Raw genomic sequence first — 16,765 nt, forward strand, 5'->3', positions numbered from 1 at the left:
TCGGACAATTTTTTTTCTTGGGTCACTATATCTTTTTTGCCAATTGGATTGATCCCCTCTACCACACGGAACCCCACTAATCTACCGACGGAAACGCACGAGGTGTCTAAAAATAGACCTCCATCCTACGCTATCTTGCTACRGATAGCCATCTACCCGGCCAGCTGTCTGGATCGCCGTGACCCCAACCAACCTCTACTCACTGGACCCTTATTGATCACTAGATTAAGCATGCCTCTCCTTAATGAAAATATGCCTTGTCCATTGCTGTTCTGGTTAGTGTTTATTGGCTTATTTCACTGCAGGGCCTCTAGCCCTGCTCACTATACCATATCCAACCTTTCAGTTCCACCACCCACATATGCGATGACATCACCTGGTTTCAATGATGTTTCTAGAGACAATATCTCTCTCATCATCACTCAATACCTAGGTTTACCTCCACTGTATTCACATCCTACCATACCTTTGTCTGTACATTATTCCTTGAAGCTATTTTATCGCCCCCAGAAACGTCCTTTTACTCTCTGTTCTAGACGTTCTAGACGACCAATTCTCATAGCTTTTAGCCGTACCCTTATCCTACTCCTCCTCTGTTCCTCTGGTGATGTAGAGGTGAATCCAGGCCCTGCAGTACCTAGCTCCACTCCTATTCCCCAGGCGCTCTCTTTTGATGACTTCTGTAACCGTAATAGCCTTGGTTTCATGCATGTTAACATTAGAAGCCTCCTCCCTAAGTTTGTTTTGTTCACTGCGTTAGCACACTCTGCCAACCCGGATGTTTTAGCCGTGTCTGAATCCTGGCTTAGAAACCACCAAAAATTCTGACATTTTCATCCCCAACTACAAGATTTTCAGACAAGATAGAACGGCCAAAGGGGGCGGTGTTGCAATCTACTGCAAAGATTGCCTGCAGAGTTCTGTTTTACTATCCAGGTCTGTTCCCAAACAATTTGAACTTCTACTTTTAAAAATCCACCTCTCTAAAAACAAGTCTCTCACCGTTGCCGCCTGCTATAGACCACCATCTGCCCCCAGCTGTGCTCTGGACACCATATGTGAACTGATTGCCCCCCATCTATCTTCAGAGCTCGTGCTGCTAGGCGACCTAAATTGGAACATGCTTAACACCCCAGCCATCCTACAATCTAAGCTTGATGCCCTCAATCTCACACAAATTATCAATGAACCTACCAGGTACCACCCGCAATTTCCGTAACACGGGTACCCTCATAGATATCATCCTAACCAACTTGCCCTCCAAATACACCTCTGCTGTTTTCAACCAAGAATCTCAGCGATCACTGCTCATTGCCTGCATCCGTAATGGGTCAGCGGTCAAACGACCTCCACTCATCACTGTCAACGCTCCCTGAAACACTTCAGCGAGCAGGCCTTTCTAATCGACCTGGCCGAGGTATCCTGGAAGGATATTGATCTCATCCGTCAGTACAGGGATGTCTGGATATTTTTTTTAATGCCTCCTCACCATCTTGAATAAGCATGGCCCCATTCAAGAAATTAGACAGGAAACAGATATAGCCCTTGGTTCTCTCCTGACCTGACTGCCCTTACCAACAGAAAAATATCCTATGGCGTTCTGCATTAGCATGAACAGCCCCCGTGATATGCAACTTGTCAGGGAAGCTAGAAACCCAATATAACAGGCAGTTAGAAAGCCAAGGCTAGCTTTTTCAAGCAGAAATTGCATCCTGCAACACAAATTCAAAAAAAAGTTCTGGGACACTGTAAAAGTCATGGAGAATAAGAACACTCCTCCCAGCTTCCAACTGCATCTGAAGATAGGAAAACACTGTCACCACCGACAAATCCACTATAATTGAGAATTTCAATAAGCATTTTTTCTAACGGCTGGCCATGCTTACCACCTGGCTACCCTACCCACCGGTCAACAGCACTGCCCTCCCCTGCTACTCGCCAAGCCTTCCCCATTTTTTCTCTTTCTCCAAATACAGTCAGCTGATGTTCTGAAAGAGCTGCAAAATCTGGACCCTTACAAATCAGCCGGGCTAGATAATCTGGACGCTTTTCTTTCTAAAACTATTGCTGAAATTGTTGCCACCTAATTACTAGCCTTTTCAACCTCTTTTCATGTCTCTGAGATTCCCAAAGATTGGAAAGGCAGCTGCGGTTATCCCCTCTTCAAAGGGGGGGACACTCTTGACCCTAACAGCTACAAGACCTATATCTATCTCCTGCCTTTCTAAGGTCTTCGAAAGCAAAGTCAACAAACAGATTACCGACCATTTCGAATCCACCAATACCTTCTCCGCTATGCAATCTGGTTTCAGAGCTGGTCATGGGTGCACCTCAGCCACGCTCAAGGTCATAAACGATATCTTAACCGCCATCGATAGGAAACAATACTGTGCAGCCGTATTCATTGACCTGGCCAAGGCTTTTACCTCTGTCAATCACCACATCCTCATCGCAGCTCGACAGCTTGGTCTCTAATGATTGCCTCGCCTGGTTCACCAACTACTTCTCTGATCGAGTTCAGTGTGTCAAATCGGAGGGTCTGTTGTCCGGGCCTCTGGCAGTCTCTATGGGGGTGCCACAGGGTTCAATTCTTGGACCGACTCTCTTCTCTGTATACATCAATGATGTCGCTCTTGCTGCTGGTGATTCTCTGATCCATCTCTACGCAGACGACACTATTCTGTATACTTCTGGCCCTTCTTTTGACACTGTGTAACAACCCTCCAGGCGAGCTTCAATGCCATACAACTCTCCTTCCGTGGCCTCCATTTGCTCTTAAATACAAGTAAAACTAAATGCATGCTCTTCAAACAGATCGCTGCCTGCACCTGCCCGCCTGTCCAACATCACACTACTCTGGACGGCTCTGACTTAGAAATATGTGGACAACTACAAATACCTAGGTGTCTGGTTAGACTGTAAACTCTCCTTCCAGACTCACATCAAACATCTCCAATCCAAAGTTAAATCTAGAATTGGCTTCCTATTCCGCAACAAAGCATCCTTCACTCATGCTGCAAACATACCCTTGTAAAACTGACCATCCTACCAATCCTCGACTTCGTGGATGTCATTTACAAAATAGCCTCCAAAACCCTACTCAATAAATTGGATGCAGTCTATCACAGTGCCATCCGTTTGTCACCAAAGCCCTATATATACTACCCACCACTGCGACCTGTACACTCTCGTTGGCTGGCCCGCTTCATACTCGTCGCAAACCCACTGGCTCCAGGTCATCTACAACCCTCTAGGTAAAGTCCCCCTTATCTCAGCTCGCTGGTCACCAATAGCAGCACCTACCTGTAACACGCGCTCCAGCAGGTATATCTCTCTGGTCACCCCAAAACCAATTCTTCCTTTGGCCGCCTCTCCTTCCAGTTCTCTGCTGCCATGACTGGAACGAACTACAAAAATCTCTGAAACTGGAAACACTTATCTCCCTCACTAGCTTTAAGCACCAGCTGTCAGAGCAGCTCATAGATTACTGCACCTGTACATACCCATCTATAATTTAGCCAAACAACTACCTCTTTCCCTATGTATTTATTTATTTATTTTGCTCCTTCACCATTATTTCATCTCTACTTTTTCTATCTCTACTATCTCTACTTCTACTTTTTTTTTTTTACTTGCTATATTGTATTTACTTCGCCACCATGGCTTTTTATATTTATTTATTTATATATATATTTTGTTTGCCTTCACCTCCCTTATCTCACCTCACTTGCTCATATTGTATATAGACTTATTTTTCACTGTATTATTGACTGTATGTTTGTTTTACTCCATGTGTAACTATGTGTTGTTGTATGTGTCGAACTGCTTTGCTTTATCTTGGCCAGGTCGCAATTGTAAATGAGAACGTGTTCTCAATTTGCCTACCTGGTTAAATAAAGGTGAAATAAAAAAATAAAAAAATAAAGATTAAATGGATGTAATTATAATTTTTTTGTCAACGACCAACACCGAATACTCTGTAATGTCAAAGTGGAGGGAAAATTTGAACATTTGTAAAAAAACGAATATACCTTGATTAGATAAGTATTCAACCCCCTGGGTCAATACATGTTAGAATTACCTTTGGAAGCGATTACAGCTGAGGCTTTCTAGGTAACTCTCTAAGAGCTTTCCACACCTGGATTGTGCAACATTTGCCCATTATTCTTTTCAAAATTCTTCAAGCTCTGTCAAATTGGTTGTTGATCATTACTAGACAACCATTTTCAGGTATTGCTATAGAATTTCAAGTAGATTTAAGTCAAAACTGTAACTCGGCCACTCAGGAACATTCAATGTCTTGGTAAGCAACACCAGTGTAGATTTGGCCTTGTGTTTTAGGTTATTGTCCTGCTGGAAGGTGAATTTATCTCCCAGTGTCTGGTGGAAAGCAAACTGAACCAGGGTTTCCTCTAGGATTTTGTCTGTGCTTAGTTCCATTCTGTTTCTTTTTTATCCTAAAAAACTCCCCAGTCCTTAACGATTACAAGCATACGTATAACATGATGCAGCCACCACTATGCTGAAAATATGAAGAGTGGTACTCTGTGTTTTATTGGATTTGCCCCAAACACTTTGCTTTCAGGACAAAAAATGAATTGTTGCAAACTGGATGCATATTTTGGAATATTTTTATTCTGTACAGGCTTCCTTCTTTTCATTCCCAATTAGATTAGCATTGTGGAGTAACTACAATGTTGTTGATCCATCCTCAGTTTTCTCCTATCACAGCCATTAAACTCTTAACTGTTTTAAAGTCCCCGTTGGCCTCATCAAGGACCCCACACACCCCATTAACGAGCTATTCTCTCCCTTACCTCACCATGCTCAGAGGGATATTCAATGCCTGTTCTTTTCTTCTTTTTTTACACATTTACCAATAGGTGCCCTTTGCGAGGCATTGGAAAACCTCCCTGGGCTTTGTGGTTGAATCTGTATTTGAAATTCACTGCTCAACTGAGTGGCCATACAGATAATTGTGTGTGGGGTACAGAGATTAGGTAGTCCATGCAATTTATGTGACTTGTTAAGCACATTACCTGACCTTATTTAGGTTTGCCTTAACAAATGGGTTGAGTACTAATTAACTCAAGACATTTCAGATTTTCATTTTTAATTAGTACAAATTTCAATAAACAATTCCACTTTGACATTATGGGGTATTTATTTTAAATGTACCTTTATTTAACTAGGCAAGTCAGTTAAGAACAAATTCTTATTTACAATGACAGCCTACCAAAAGGCATCCTGCGGGGACGAGGGCTGGGATTAAAAATAAAAATATAGGACAAAACACACATCACAACAAGAGAGACACCACATGAAGAAAGACCCAAGACAACAACATAGCATGGTAGCAACACAAAACATGGTACAAACATTATTGGGCACAGACAACAGCACAAAGGGTAAGAAGGTAGAGACAACAATCTCCCGGGTGGCGCAGTGGTCTAGGGCACTGCATCGCAGTGCTAGCTGCGCCACCAGAGTCTCTGGGTTCGCGCCCAGGCTGGGCTGGGTTCGCGCCCAGGCTCTGTCGCAGCCGGCCGCAACCGGGAGATCRGTGGGGCGACGCACAATTGGCATAGCGTCGTCCGGGTTAGGCCGGTAGGGAGGGTTTGGCCGGTAGGGATATCCTTGTCTCAGTATGTAAAAAAAATGTAATAAAATGTATGCACTCTACTGTAAGTCGCTCTGGATAAGAGCGTCTGCTAAATGACTAAAATGTAAAAAATGTAAATGTAACAATACGTTKCACGAAGCAGCCACAATTGTCAGTAAGAGTGTCCATGATTGGGTCTTTGAATGAAGAGTATTGTGTGTAGGCCAGTGACAAAAAAAATCTCTATTTAATCCATTTTAAATTCAGGCTGTAACAAAATGTGGAAAAAGGGGTGTGAATAGTTTCTGAATGCACTGTATGTAATTGCCTACTGCAGTACCTTCTGTCCTAGACCATGTCCTGTACCAAAACAATGCCGGGAAATAGTAGAGAAGCAACACTAGATAGGAAAAAAGGCCATGTTTATTTAGTTATCAAGGCAATAATAACATTTATTCCCCAGTTGGTCAAAATCAGAGATCACCTTCACATACAAAAAAAACCCCAGGTCAATTAACAATTCCATCAATACATGATTAAAAACATGTGGGCATGATGTTATTAAATCCTGCAATTTATGTCTAGATTTAAAATAAAGTTGATTTTTAAAGACTGCAACCCAAATAAAAAAAATACTATTTCGATATCCGAATGTTTAAGCATAGTAGTGGTCATTCAGCTGATCACACATCCAAAGTCCATTTGCCRGACATAAGGTTTCATTCTCCTGAGAAATGACAGGAAAGCTATTGTACATGAGTTAAAACAACCAGTTCTGCCTAACCTGTCTGTTGGTCACCCTAACCTGTCTGTCTACTTGTCTGCGTACCTATCGTGTGAAAAAAAAACAACAAAAAAAACATCTGTCTGTCCTGTTTGGTTGTGAGAGTAGTGGTCACTGGTCACAGGTTAGTATGTGGCGTTGTTGGGTTCCCTGACGACGCTGAAGAGGACATCTGCCTTGGTACTGACAAAGTATGTCACCAGTAGCGATGTGAACAACACAGCCACTCCCACGCCTAAGGTCAGCATCTATGAGAGAAATTAAGAGGAAAGAAAAAGGTAAATAATGTGATTCTCTTCTACCATCATCTTTATCAGACAATGGATAGTCAAATGTGTAAAAAAAAAATACAGTAAAAATATAATATTTTACCACTTACACAGGCTTACTAGATTCAAACAGAACTACATGAACGTATACAAAACTGTAATTAAATAAACAGATGGATCACGGTGGGAAAATTGTGTGCAGTTTTACCTCCAGGTCCCGGCTGGCTACTAGGAAAATTCGAGCTTTGATGAACTTCCACTGCGATTCTGTCCATGTGGAATATTCTTTGGAAACGTAATCCCCCAGCACGAAGGCGGGGGACACTGCCTTGGCCAGGCGTACTGCTGTGCGTACGCAGAAAGACTCCCTCTGGGTGCTGTTGGGTGGGACCACGCCCTGAACCCAGAAATAAGAGTACATCTGAGGGAGAGAATGAGCGATTCAGAGTGCGGTGTGGTTCCAGCAATACAAAGAAACACATTTTAAATTTTTAAACATCAGCACAGACAGATCCAGAGGCACATTTACATATGTGCTCTCGTTCGGCAGCTCATCTGGCTTCTTGCACTGGCTCTGGGTGAGGTTGGTGGCTGTTCCCGTTAAATTGGCCAGGAGATATTGGACCAGATAGGTCAGTGCGTTAGCCTGATGGGACAACTTGGCAACACCAACGTAGTACCAGGGTGGGTTGGGCTCTGAGAGACATAAAACACAACGCAATGAAGACCCAAGTACCTTCTTTATGGACGTGAGTGTCTGTGACTAGTCCATATCTGCATGGGTTTTACAATGTCAGTAGTAGCAGAATACCTCTATGGTGTCAAAGGGTGTCCTTGTGAAAAAGTATCAGACTAAAACTCACGGAGAACGTCCTTCAGTTCTGGGGCCATCACTGCCTGAAACCAGCTGTTGTTGGATCTAACCAGAAACCCATACAGCATCTGGGTCACCTGAGAGAGAGATGCACAGTGTTGGTCAAACAATTCTGCTCACTGTCCAAAAAAAGTGCATTTTAAAAGATTGTAGATGTTGAGAATGACATATGTTAACAGATATTGACAGTGTCATGGAAAATAACAGACAGTATGACTGATCAGCCCTTTTTCTCCCCAATATAATTTTGTGGTATCCAATTGGTAGTTACAGTCTTGTCTCATCGTTGCAACTCCCGTACGGACTCGGGAGAGGCAAAGGTCGAGAGCCGTGCACCCTCTGAAACACAACCCAACCAAGCCGCACTGCTTCTTGACACAATACCCACTTAACCCAGAAGCCAGTCGCACCAATGTGTCAGCCGAAACACCGTGCACCTGGTCCGCCACAGGAGTCACTAGTGCACGATGGGACAAGGACATCCCTGCCGGCCAAACCCTCCCCTAACCCGGATGACGCTGGACTAACTCTGCGCCGCCCCATTGGTCTCCCGGTCGCGGTCGTCTGCGACAGAGCCTGGACTCGAACCCAGAATCTCTAGTGGCACAGCTAGCACTGCCTTAGACCACTGCACCACTCGGGAGGCCATGACTGATCAGTTTGACTTGTACAACATCTCATCAATCATCGAGTCTTACTGTTTTGGGGTCTGCATTGATGTTGTTGACTTGGGAGTTGTTTCCCCCAGCCTGCTTGAAGAGAGCGCGGGCAACTGCAGTAGCCACCTCGGTAAGAGACTGAAAGAGTACAGTGAGGGAGGGAAGAGAGAGAGATATTATTCTAACAGACAATGGACAATGTAATGGAAACTGTGACTATTACAAATCAATCCATCAGTGGGTTTACTATGATAACAATACCTTTGCAGTATCAGTCACAAACTCTAGCTGTTCCTCTGGACTCAAGTTAGATGGATAAGTCAGGTTCAGGTGGGCAGCGTTGTCATAAAAACTCTCATAGTACCTGCGCATGGGTAAACGAATTGCAAAAATCGCTGAAGTTGGAGACTTATATCTCCCTCACTAACTTTAAACATCAGCTATCTGAGCAGCTAACCGATCGCTGCAGCTGTACACAACCCATCTGTAATTAGCCCATCCAATCTACCTACCTCATCCCCATATTGTTTTTATTTACTTTTTTGCACACCAGTATTTCTACTTGCACATCATCATCTGCACATCTGTCACTCCAGTGTTAATTGCTAAATTGTAATTACTTCACCGCTATGGCCTATTTATTGCCTTAACTCCTTACTCCATTTGCATACACTGTATATAGACTTTTATTCTCTATTGTGTTATTGACTGTACGTTTGTTTATTCCATGTGTAACTCTGTGTTGTTGTTTGTGTCGCACTGCTTTGCTTTATTTTGGCCAGGTCGCAGTTGTAAATGAGAACTTGTTCTCAACTGTCCTACCTGGTTAAATAAAGGTGAAATAAAAACTTTTAAAAAACTGGGTAAAACACTACACTAATAAAGAAATCCATATCAGGCAAGATAAAGATTGCAGTAATAAAAATGATCAGCAACGACAGACCATAGTCAAACACTCACCTATTGTTGAAAGCTGTTTGATGGTCTGCAAGAACAATCCCTGGAATTGCCCGAGCTCGGAGGAAACGCTGAAAGGAGGAGGGCGGGAGTGGCTGAGAAAAACCTGTCTCAACAAATGAGAAGTTGAGACCAGCCGTGGAGGACTGTAAGTTTTTTACAAGATTCGTAACCTGAAACAGAGGTAAGCGGTTGGGAAAAGTGGGTTGAGAGAGAGCATAATGAAGAGAATATAGAAAAAGGGGTGGATGAGGATGGACCAGGTAAGCGCGCCACAAATAGAAGCATTTCACTCCCCCTTACCTCGTCATGGACAGTGTTGTTCCTCCTGGACACAGGGTCTGAGTGAAGAAATAGGTTGGTGCCACTGCGCACTGCTACCTAACAAATGACATAACAGATTAATTGTTATTTGTTGGTTGATTGTATATCCATGTATTTTACACATTGATGCCTGTTGTGTACTTGAGTATTCAATGAGAACATATACATGTCTTAACCTGTCCAATCTCCAGTATTGAGTGAACATTGTCCAGGTCTATCACAAACTTGTTATTCTTCATGTCATAAACCATTCGAGAGCTGCCAATGTAGTCAAATACTTCCTGAAAGAGAGGTATAAGCTATAAAACATCCTCTTACAGTACAACACTGAACACTACTGCTATATGATAAAGTGACCACATGGGACTCCATAATTGACATACCACAGATTGACTTGCTAAGGGAGACCGAAGGAACTCACCCCATTGAAGAAGGCAAAGAGGATATTCCGTGTGGGAGGGGCTTCCTGAGTGGCTTCACGTAGTGCCTGGGCAGCAGCCAGCAGAGTGACAAACCCTGAGACACTCCCCTCCGCTCCTGCAGAATCCTGCAAGAAAAATGCCCTGCTGTCCAGCTACAAAAATGGAGAAAGAATCCAGTGTCCAGTCAATTTTCCATAAACGCCAAACAAGGAAAAACCATGTAAGGATTGTATAGAAGGAAATGGTACAGAGCAAATACCAAAGTACTTTTCAGGATGTGTATAACACACACTGGAATGTGGCTCATATTGTATATACTATTTTGTAGATTCCAAAAGGCTTAGACATCTGTGAACATGTGACAAGATGTGTCAGTGGGAGGCAAGGCCTCAATGCATCACCCACCCTGGCTGCTGCTATAACAACACTCTCGTTCTCCTTGTGACCAAAGGCGGTGCTGTTATAAGGCCGGATGAAAGCCAACACATTATAACCACCAAGAGGTTCACACACCTTCACTGTGAGAGAGAGCAAGAGAGATGTCTGTAAGATATACATGACAGTGTGTGTATTGACTACTCACGCATATACAATAATGCATCTTTGTATACCTGGCAAGCTGCTGAAGTCGATGCTGCTGCGTCTCATGCAGGTTGCAGTGTCAGTGACAGCATACATATGAGAGAAGAGTTGCATGGCACACAGAGGATACTGCAGGCCACTGCCGTTCACCACACGATTATGATCAAAGTAGCACTGCAGGTAGAGAGTGGATACATTTATCAGAATGAGGAGCACATTGTTTTAATACACAGAAATACTGTAGAATAAGACATCTCCTCTGTTTTTTGGATAAAGACATTTCATGGTCATTAAGTGACATGATTTTACCAGACTGGGTTGTGACTGCTTGAAGTGACTCCTCACCTGTTTGATGATCTCTGTTTCATTGTCTTCTTTCAGGGAGAAGACAGGGAAGTCAAATTCCTCATAGGATAGACCGTTCCCCCGAGGATTCCATACAGTCGTGTTACAGTGCGCTAAATTATGATCATAGGTTTCCGTGTAAACACCTAAGGATAAAAGTAAACAAATGACATTCAAAAAGCATGCTGGTTAGCAAAGATCATTTGGTCATTTTGACAGACTGGCGTCCTAACGCCTGATCCTCCTACCCGTGTTCTCATTGGGACATGTCGTATGTGGCGAGAACTCTGGTAGGCTAGTCTTTGGGACCACCACAACCCCTGCCACCCTGCTGGAGGCATTCTTCATCTTCATCATGATGGACCTGTAAAATGATGACAATGTTTGAGTATGAGGGGGCTACTAGGATATAGATCATATCATTGTGTGGCTSTGCTGAACAAGTCACAGTGAGTGTGTTCCAACTTTGTTCTGGAGGTCAATGGAGATGGAGTTGACTGTTTTTGGCTGTGTGTGTAACCTACTTGGTGAAGAGGGATGACTCCAACAAGACCATATAAGGAGGATTGGGTCCTTTGCTCAAAGGCCATTCCAGATCTGCCTCAGACTCCAAGACATGGATCACCCCTGTATCACCTGATATCGAGGCTGAGACACAGGATAGAAAAAAATGCTTGTCTTAGTATGCAAATATCCAGCATTACATAAATATAGCAAGGATACAGAGCACAGTATTGTACCAAGCAGAGTGTGTGTGTGTCATGTCACTCACACTGGCAGCCAATCTGATGTGTAGCATTGAGCAGTCGGACGCATGGTACAGTGTTATTCAGTTCAACATAAATCTTCTGCGCAACAGAGTTACAACTCACATCTGAAAGACAAAAGAAGAGAAACAATTGAATTGAAGTGACCAGTTTCTGTAATGATGTATTCCCAAGACACCAAACCAAATCAAATTGTATTGGTCGGTACACAGTTTAGCAGGTGTTATGGTGGGTGCAGCAAAATGCTTATGTTCATAGTTCCTATCAAATAATGCAGTAAATGCCAATAAGCACAAAATAATATATTAATTTTGTACAGTAGTAGATATATAAATAGAATGTCAACAAATTTGCTTACATTCCTGTTAATGAGCATTTCTCCTTTGCCAAGATAATCCATCCACCTGACAGGTGTGGCATATCAAAAAGCTGATTAAACATCATTATCATTACACAGGTGTACCTTGTGCTGTGGACAATAAAATGCCACCCTAAAATGTGCAGTTTTGTCACACAACGCCACAGAAGTCTCAAGTTGAGGGACCATGCAATTGGAGTGCTGACTGCAGGAATGTCCCCCAGAGCTGTTGCCAGAGAATTTAATGTTCATTTCTCGACCATATGCGGCCTCCAATGTAATTTTAGAGAATTTGGCAGTATGTCCAATTGGCCTCACAATCGCAGACCACGTGTAACCACGCCAGCCCAGGATTTCCACATCCAGCTTCTTCACCTGCGGGATCGTCTGAGACCAGTCACCCGGACAGCTGATGAAACTGAGGAGTATTTCTGTATGTAATAAAACCCTTTTGTGGGGAAAACCTATGCTTGTCCCTTGCCCAGTCATGTGAAATTCATAGATTAGTGCCAAATTATTTTATTTCAATTGACTGATTTCCATATATGAACTGTAACTCAGTAAAATCGTTGAAATGATTGCATGTTGCATTTATTTTTGTTTTGTATATAATGCCTGTACAGCCGCCCACCCACTGCTTGCCTTGAGCTCACGAGTGGTCACGCTGTGGCTGACTCAAGTTGTGGTGCCTAGCAGCAACAGTATTACTTTCACAAGTTTGCTAGCTAGCCAGCTGGTTAACATGGCTATCTATCTAGCTAAGTGCATCACATTCGGGATTTCAAATAACTTGCTACATAATTCGGGTTGTCTAGTGTAAAATTATAAAGCATTATAATTCATAGGACCTCACTGTCAGCAACGTCGTTGGCTAAATAATTGGGCTATTAGTTAGCTGTAGTTTACTGAGCCAAACTAAAACGGTAATAAGATATAGGTAAGTGAAAGCAAGTAGCTAGTATTAACGTTACAAACGAAAGGTATTCTTACTTTTGAAAAGCCAACAAACTATGAACATAACCCATTTCGATGATTCCAAAACCATCTTCCTGGTTTCATAAAGAACAGTTAAAAACACAGGAAGCGTTGCAGTAAAACTTGTTCTGGGTTCCGATATTGCAAAACCTCATCAAAATGGCAGTGAAAACAGAACATAGAGATAGATAGAGGACTCATCTTTATAGCCATAATAGCGTAATTGACAGCATGGGCAGCGCGATTGAGTCTTCAAACCTATAGAAATCCCACCCAGTCAAAGTATGTGGCGGAGTTGAACCGCTAATGGAGCAGAACACTTCAGGTTCTATCCAACCACTCCAGCTAAAAACCTCTCTGCCTAACAGGGATAAAAACTGCCACTCCAAATAAGCTCCATTCATTAAAATCACAATTTAACCAACACCAATCTATTTTTGTGACTACCTGGACCTACCATTTGGTTTTGAAGTATTGAAACAAAACCATATAAAAAAAAATGTGTTGCCTTTATTTAACTTTATATGATTTGAATGAAAATTATTTTAATAAACATGAAAAGGTGAATGTAAGAAGAGCTCATCATTTCAAATAGGCTACATGTCATATTAAACAGCATATACACACTCTAAATAGGCCAGGAGCCAGACAGGCATAGCTGGGGAAGTAGAGTTTTTGCCCATGCTTCATAAGGCGATATTGGCCCAGTGCACTACTTTTGTGGAAAAAAAATATTGTTTAAAAAGTATATATACACTACCGGTCAAAAGTTTTAGAACACCTACTCATTCAAGGGTTTTTCTTTATTTTTACTATTTTCTACATTGTAGAATAATAGTGAAGACATCAAAATTATTAAATAACACATGGAATCATGTAGTAACCAAAAAAGTGTTAAACACATCAAAATATATTTTATATTTGACATTCTTCAAAGTAGCCACCCTTTGCCTTGATGACAAGCATTTGAAGTAAGCATTTCACTGTAAGGTCTACACCTGTTGTATTCGGTGCACGTGACAAATAAACTTTGATTTGATTTGCTGGTTAAGTGTGCCTTGAATTCTAAATAAATCACAGCCAGTGTCACCAGCATAGCACCATCACACCTCCATGCTTCACGGTGGGAACCACACATGCGGAGATCATCCATTTACCTTCTCTACATCTCACAAAGACAAGGCGGTTGGAACCAAAAATCTCAAATATGGACTCATCAGACCAAAGAACAGATTTCCACTGMTCTAATGTCCATTGCTCGTGTTTCTTGGACCAAGCAAGTCTCTGCTTCTTGTCGGTGTACTTTAGTAGTGGTTTCTTTGCAGCAATTCAACCATGAAGGCCTGATTCATGCAGTCTCCTCTGAACAGTTGTTTTTGAGATGTGTCTGGTAGTTGAACTCTGTGAACCATTTATTTTGGCTGCAATTTCTGAGGCTGGTAACTAACTTTTTCTCTGCAGCAGAGGTAACTCTTGGTCTTCCTTACCTGTGGTGGTCCTTATGAGAGCCAGTTTCATCAAAGCGCTTGATGGTTTTTGCGACTGCACTTGAAGAAACTATCAAAGTTCTTGACATTTTCAAGATTTTTTTCTTTTGTTTTTCTAGGCAAGTCAGTTAAGAACAAATTCTTATTTACAATGATAGCCTAGGAACAGTGGTTTAACTGCCTCGTTCAGGGGCAGAATGACAGATTTTTACCTTGTCAGCTCGGAGATTTGATCTAGCAACCTTTTGGTTATTGGCCCAACGCTCTAACCAGGCTACTGTACCTGCCGCCCTGACTGACCGACCTTCATGCCTTAAAGCATTGATGGACTGTCGTTTCTCTTTGCTTATTTGAGCTGTTCTTGCCATAATATGGACTTGGTATTTTACCAAATAAGGCCATCTTCTGTATACCACCCCCACTTTGTCACATAACAACCGATTGGCTCAAACGCATTAAGGAAAGTGTCACGAGAATTTTCAATCCCAATGATAATAACTATCAATCAATCAATAGCTTTGACCAATCCACTGGGTTTGTAAGACCATGGGTTTAATAATAATTAGTCAAAGATTCAGCTAATGCAAAAGGCTAGTACAGTTTATTAAGAGAACGTTCTAAAGTCCATTATACAAAGACATCCATTTTATAGCTGCGCACATACTTCCACACAAACAGTAGATATCCTACGCACATACATACACACGAACAGTAGGTGAGTTGTATCCACTGTTCATCACTACCAAGCCGGTGTAACGCTCATCTGAAGAAGTGGACCAAGATGCAGCGTAGGGTAGGTTAATCATATTCTTTAATGAATAACCAGCAAAAACAAGAAAGAGAAAACCAACGAAACATACAGCCTTGTAGGGCTCAACAGCAACAATACAAGAACAAGATCCCACAACATAGGTGGGAAAAAAGGCTACCTAAGTATGATTCCCAATCAGAGACAACGATAGACAGCTGCCTCTGATTGGAGACCACACTCGGACAAAAACAAAGAAATACAAAACATAGAATGCCCACCCCACATCACACCCTGACCTAACTAAATAGAGAAATAAAACGGTTCTCTACGGTCAGGGCGTGACAGCTGGCAGTTCCATTCCCCCGAGATTAGAGAAACCTTGAGAAGTACTCCCTATGCTATCATAAGTTCCTTAGAGGCCTAAACAGGCCGGTCCAAACACAGTTTTAATTGTTCTTCGGTATTTTCCTAGGCACCCACATCCAAGTTCAAATCCTAAACTACGCCTTGCTCAGACAGTCTGTGTTATTCCACTATACAGATACATTGTTTAACCTAATTCTGACTAAAACTACACACATCATCAGATTATAATTTTATGATTATAATCAATTTCATAGTTATAAGGTTTCAGAGTGGAATTATTTTATCATTATCTTTCAACATATACATTATTTTATCAGAAAAAAATTCTACAAATGTACTTTTAATTTGGCACACCTGTTAATTAAAATGCATTCCAGGTGACTACCTCATGAAGCTGGTTGAGAGAATGCCAAGAGTGTGCAAAGCTGTCATCAAGGAAAACGGTGGCTACTTTGAAGAATCTCTTTGATCTCTCTTTCAATAGCATTCAGTACCTCTATCTATCGCTCTATAGACATAATATTCCAAGGAACTCCAGAGCCTTCAGACCAACTACCTGCGATCTCTCCAGAGCACAGACATGTAACCTCTGCTGGTGGTAATATCCTTTATGCACTATGTAAACCTCCTTCACTATGGCTGTCTGTCTGTGTGATGACATATAGCATATTATCCAGGGCCACTGGTTGGATTGGATTTACTGTACTCACTCAAACTCATGTGCTCTCCCCCACTAAAAGTCTCCTAGACTTTTATAAAAAACTAATGTGTCCATCTCTCTTTTCCCAGGTGAGTCTGCTGGAACTCTAGAGCAGCAGATCAAAATACCTGCCACCATGTTGTCAACTATCGACCGTTCCCTGAGGAAGGATGCAACTATCAAGGCTTTAAATGGTCGCATTTGGGGTATGACCACCAATTGCAATACGTTTTGTATAAACTATTTGTAATTTTTTTACTAGTTTACAGGCACTGGGAGACTAGTCAGGATCGAGGGAAAATTGAACAGCACAAAGTAACGAGAGATCCTTGATGAAAACCTGCTCTAGAACGCTCAGGATCTCAGACTGGGGCGAAGGTTTACCATCCAACAAGACAATGACCCTAAGCACACAGCCAAGACCATGCAGGAGTGGCTTCAGGGCAAGTTTCTGAATGTCCTTGAGTGGCCCGGACTTGAACACGATCAAACATCCCTGGAGAGACCTGAAAATGGCTGTGAAGCGAAGTTCCCCATCCAACC

The 16,765-nt window shown here is 42.2% G+C and overlaps 1 protein-coding gene across 1 annotated transcript; it reads right to left on the minus strand.

Annotated features, from left to right (window-relative positions):
• Positions 1–6,007: 6,007 nt before the first annotated feature.
• On the minus strand, positions 6,008–13,162 carry LOC111956630 (nicastrin). Its single transcript, XM_023977145.2, has 17 exons — positions 12,934–13,162; positions 11,591–11,692; positions 11,343–11,466; positions 11,067–11,182; positions 10,819–10,964; positions 10,503–10,647; positions 10,297–10,409; positions 9,891–10,043; positions 9,646–9,750; positions 9,449–9,526; positions 9,149–9,318; positions 8,450–8,552; positions 8,228–8,326; positions 7,519–7,606; positions 7,185–7,351; positions 6,864–7,076; positions 6,008–6,634 (listed from the first exon to the last, which is right to left on the minus strand). The coding sequence occupies exons 1-17, from the start codon at positions 12,986–12,988 to the stop codon at positions 6,512–6,514; spliced, it is 2,100 nt and encodes a 699-aa protein (XP_023832913.1). The 5' UTR covers positions 12,989–13,162; the 3' UTR covers positions 6,008–6,511.
• Positions 13,163–16,765: the final 3,603 nt, after the last annotated feature.

Source organism: Salvelinus sp. IW2-2015, linkage group LG32 (assembly GCF_002910315.2).
Source record: "Salvelinus sp. IW2-2015 linkage group LG32, ASM291031v2, whole genome shotgun sequence".
NCBI lineage: Eukaryota > Metazoa > Chordata > Actinopteri > Salmoniformes > Salmonidae > Salvelinus > Salvelinus sp. IW2-2015.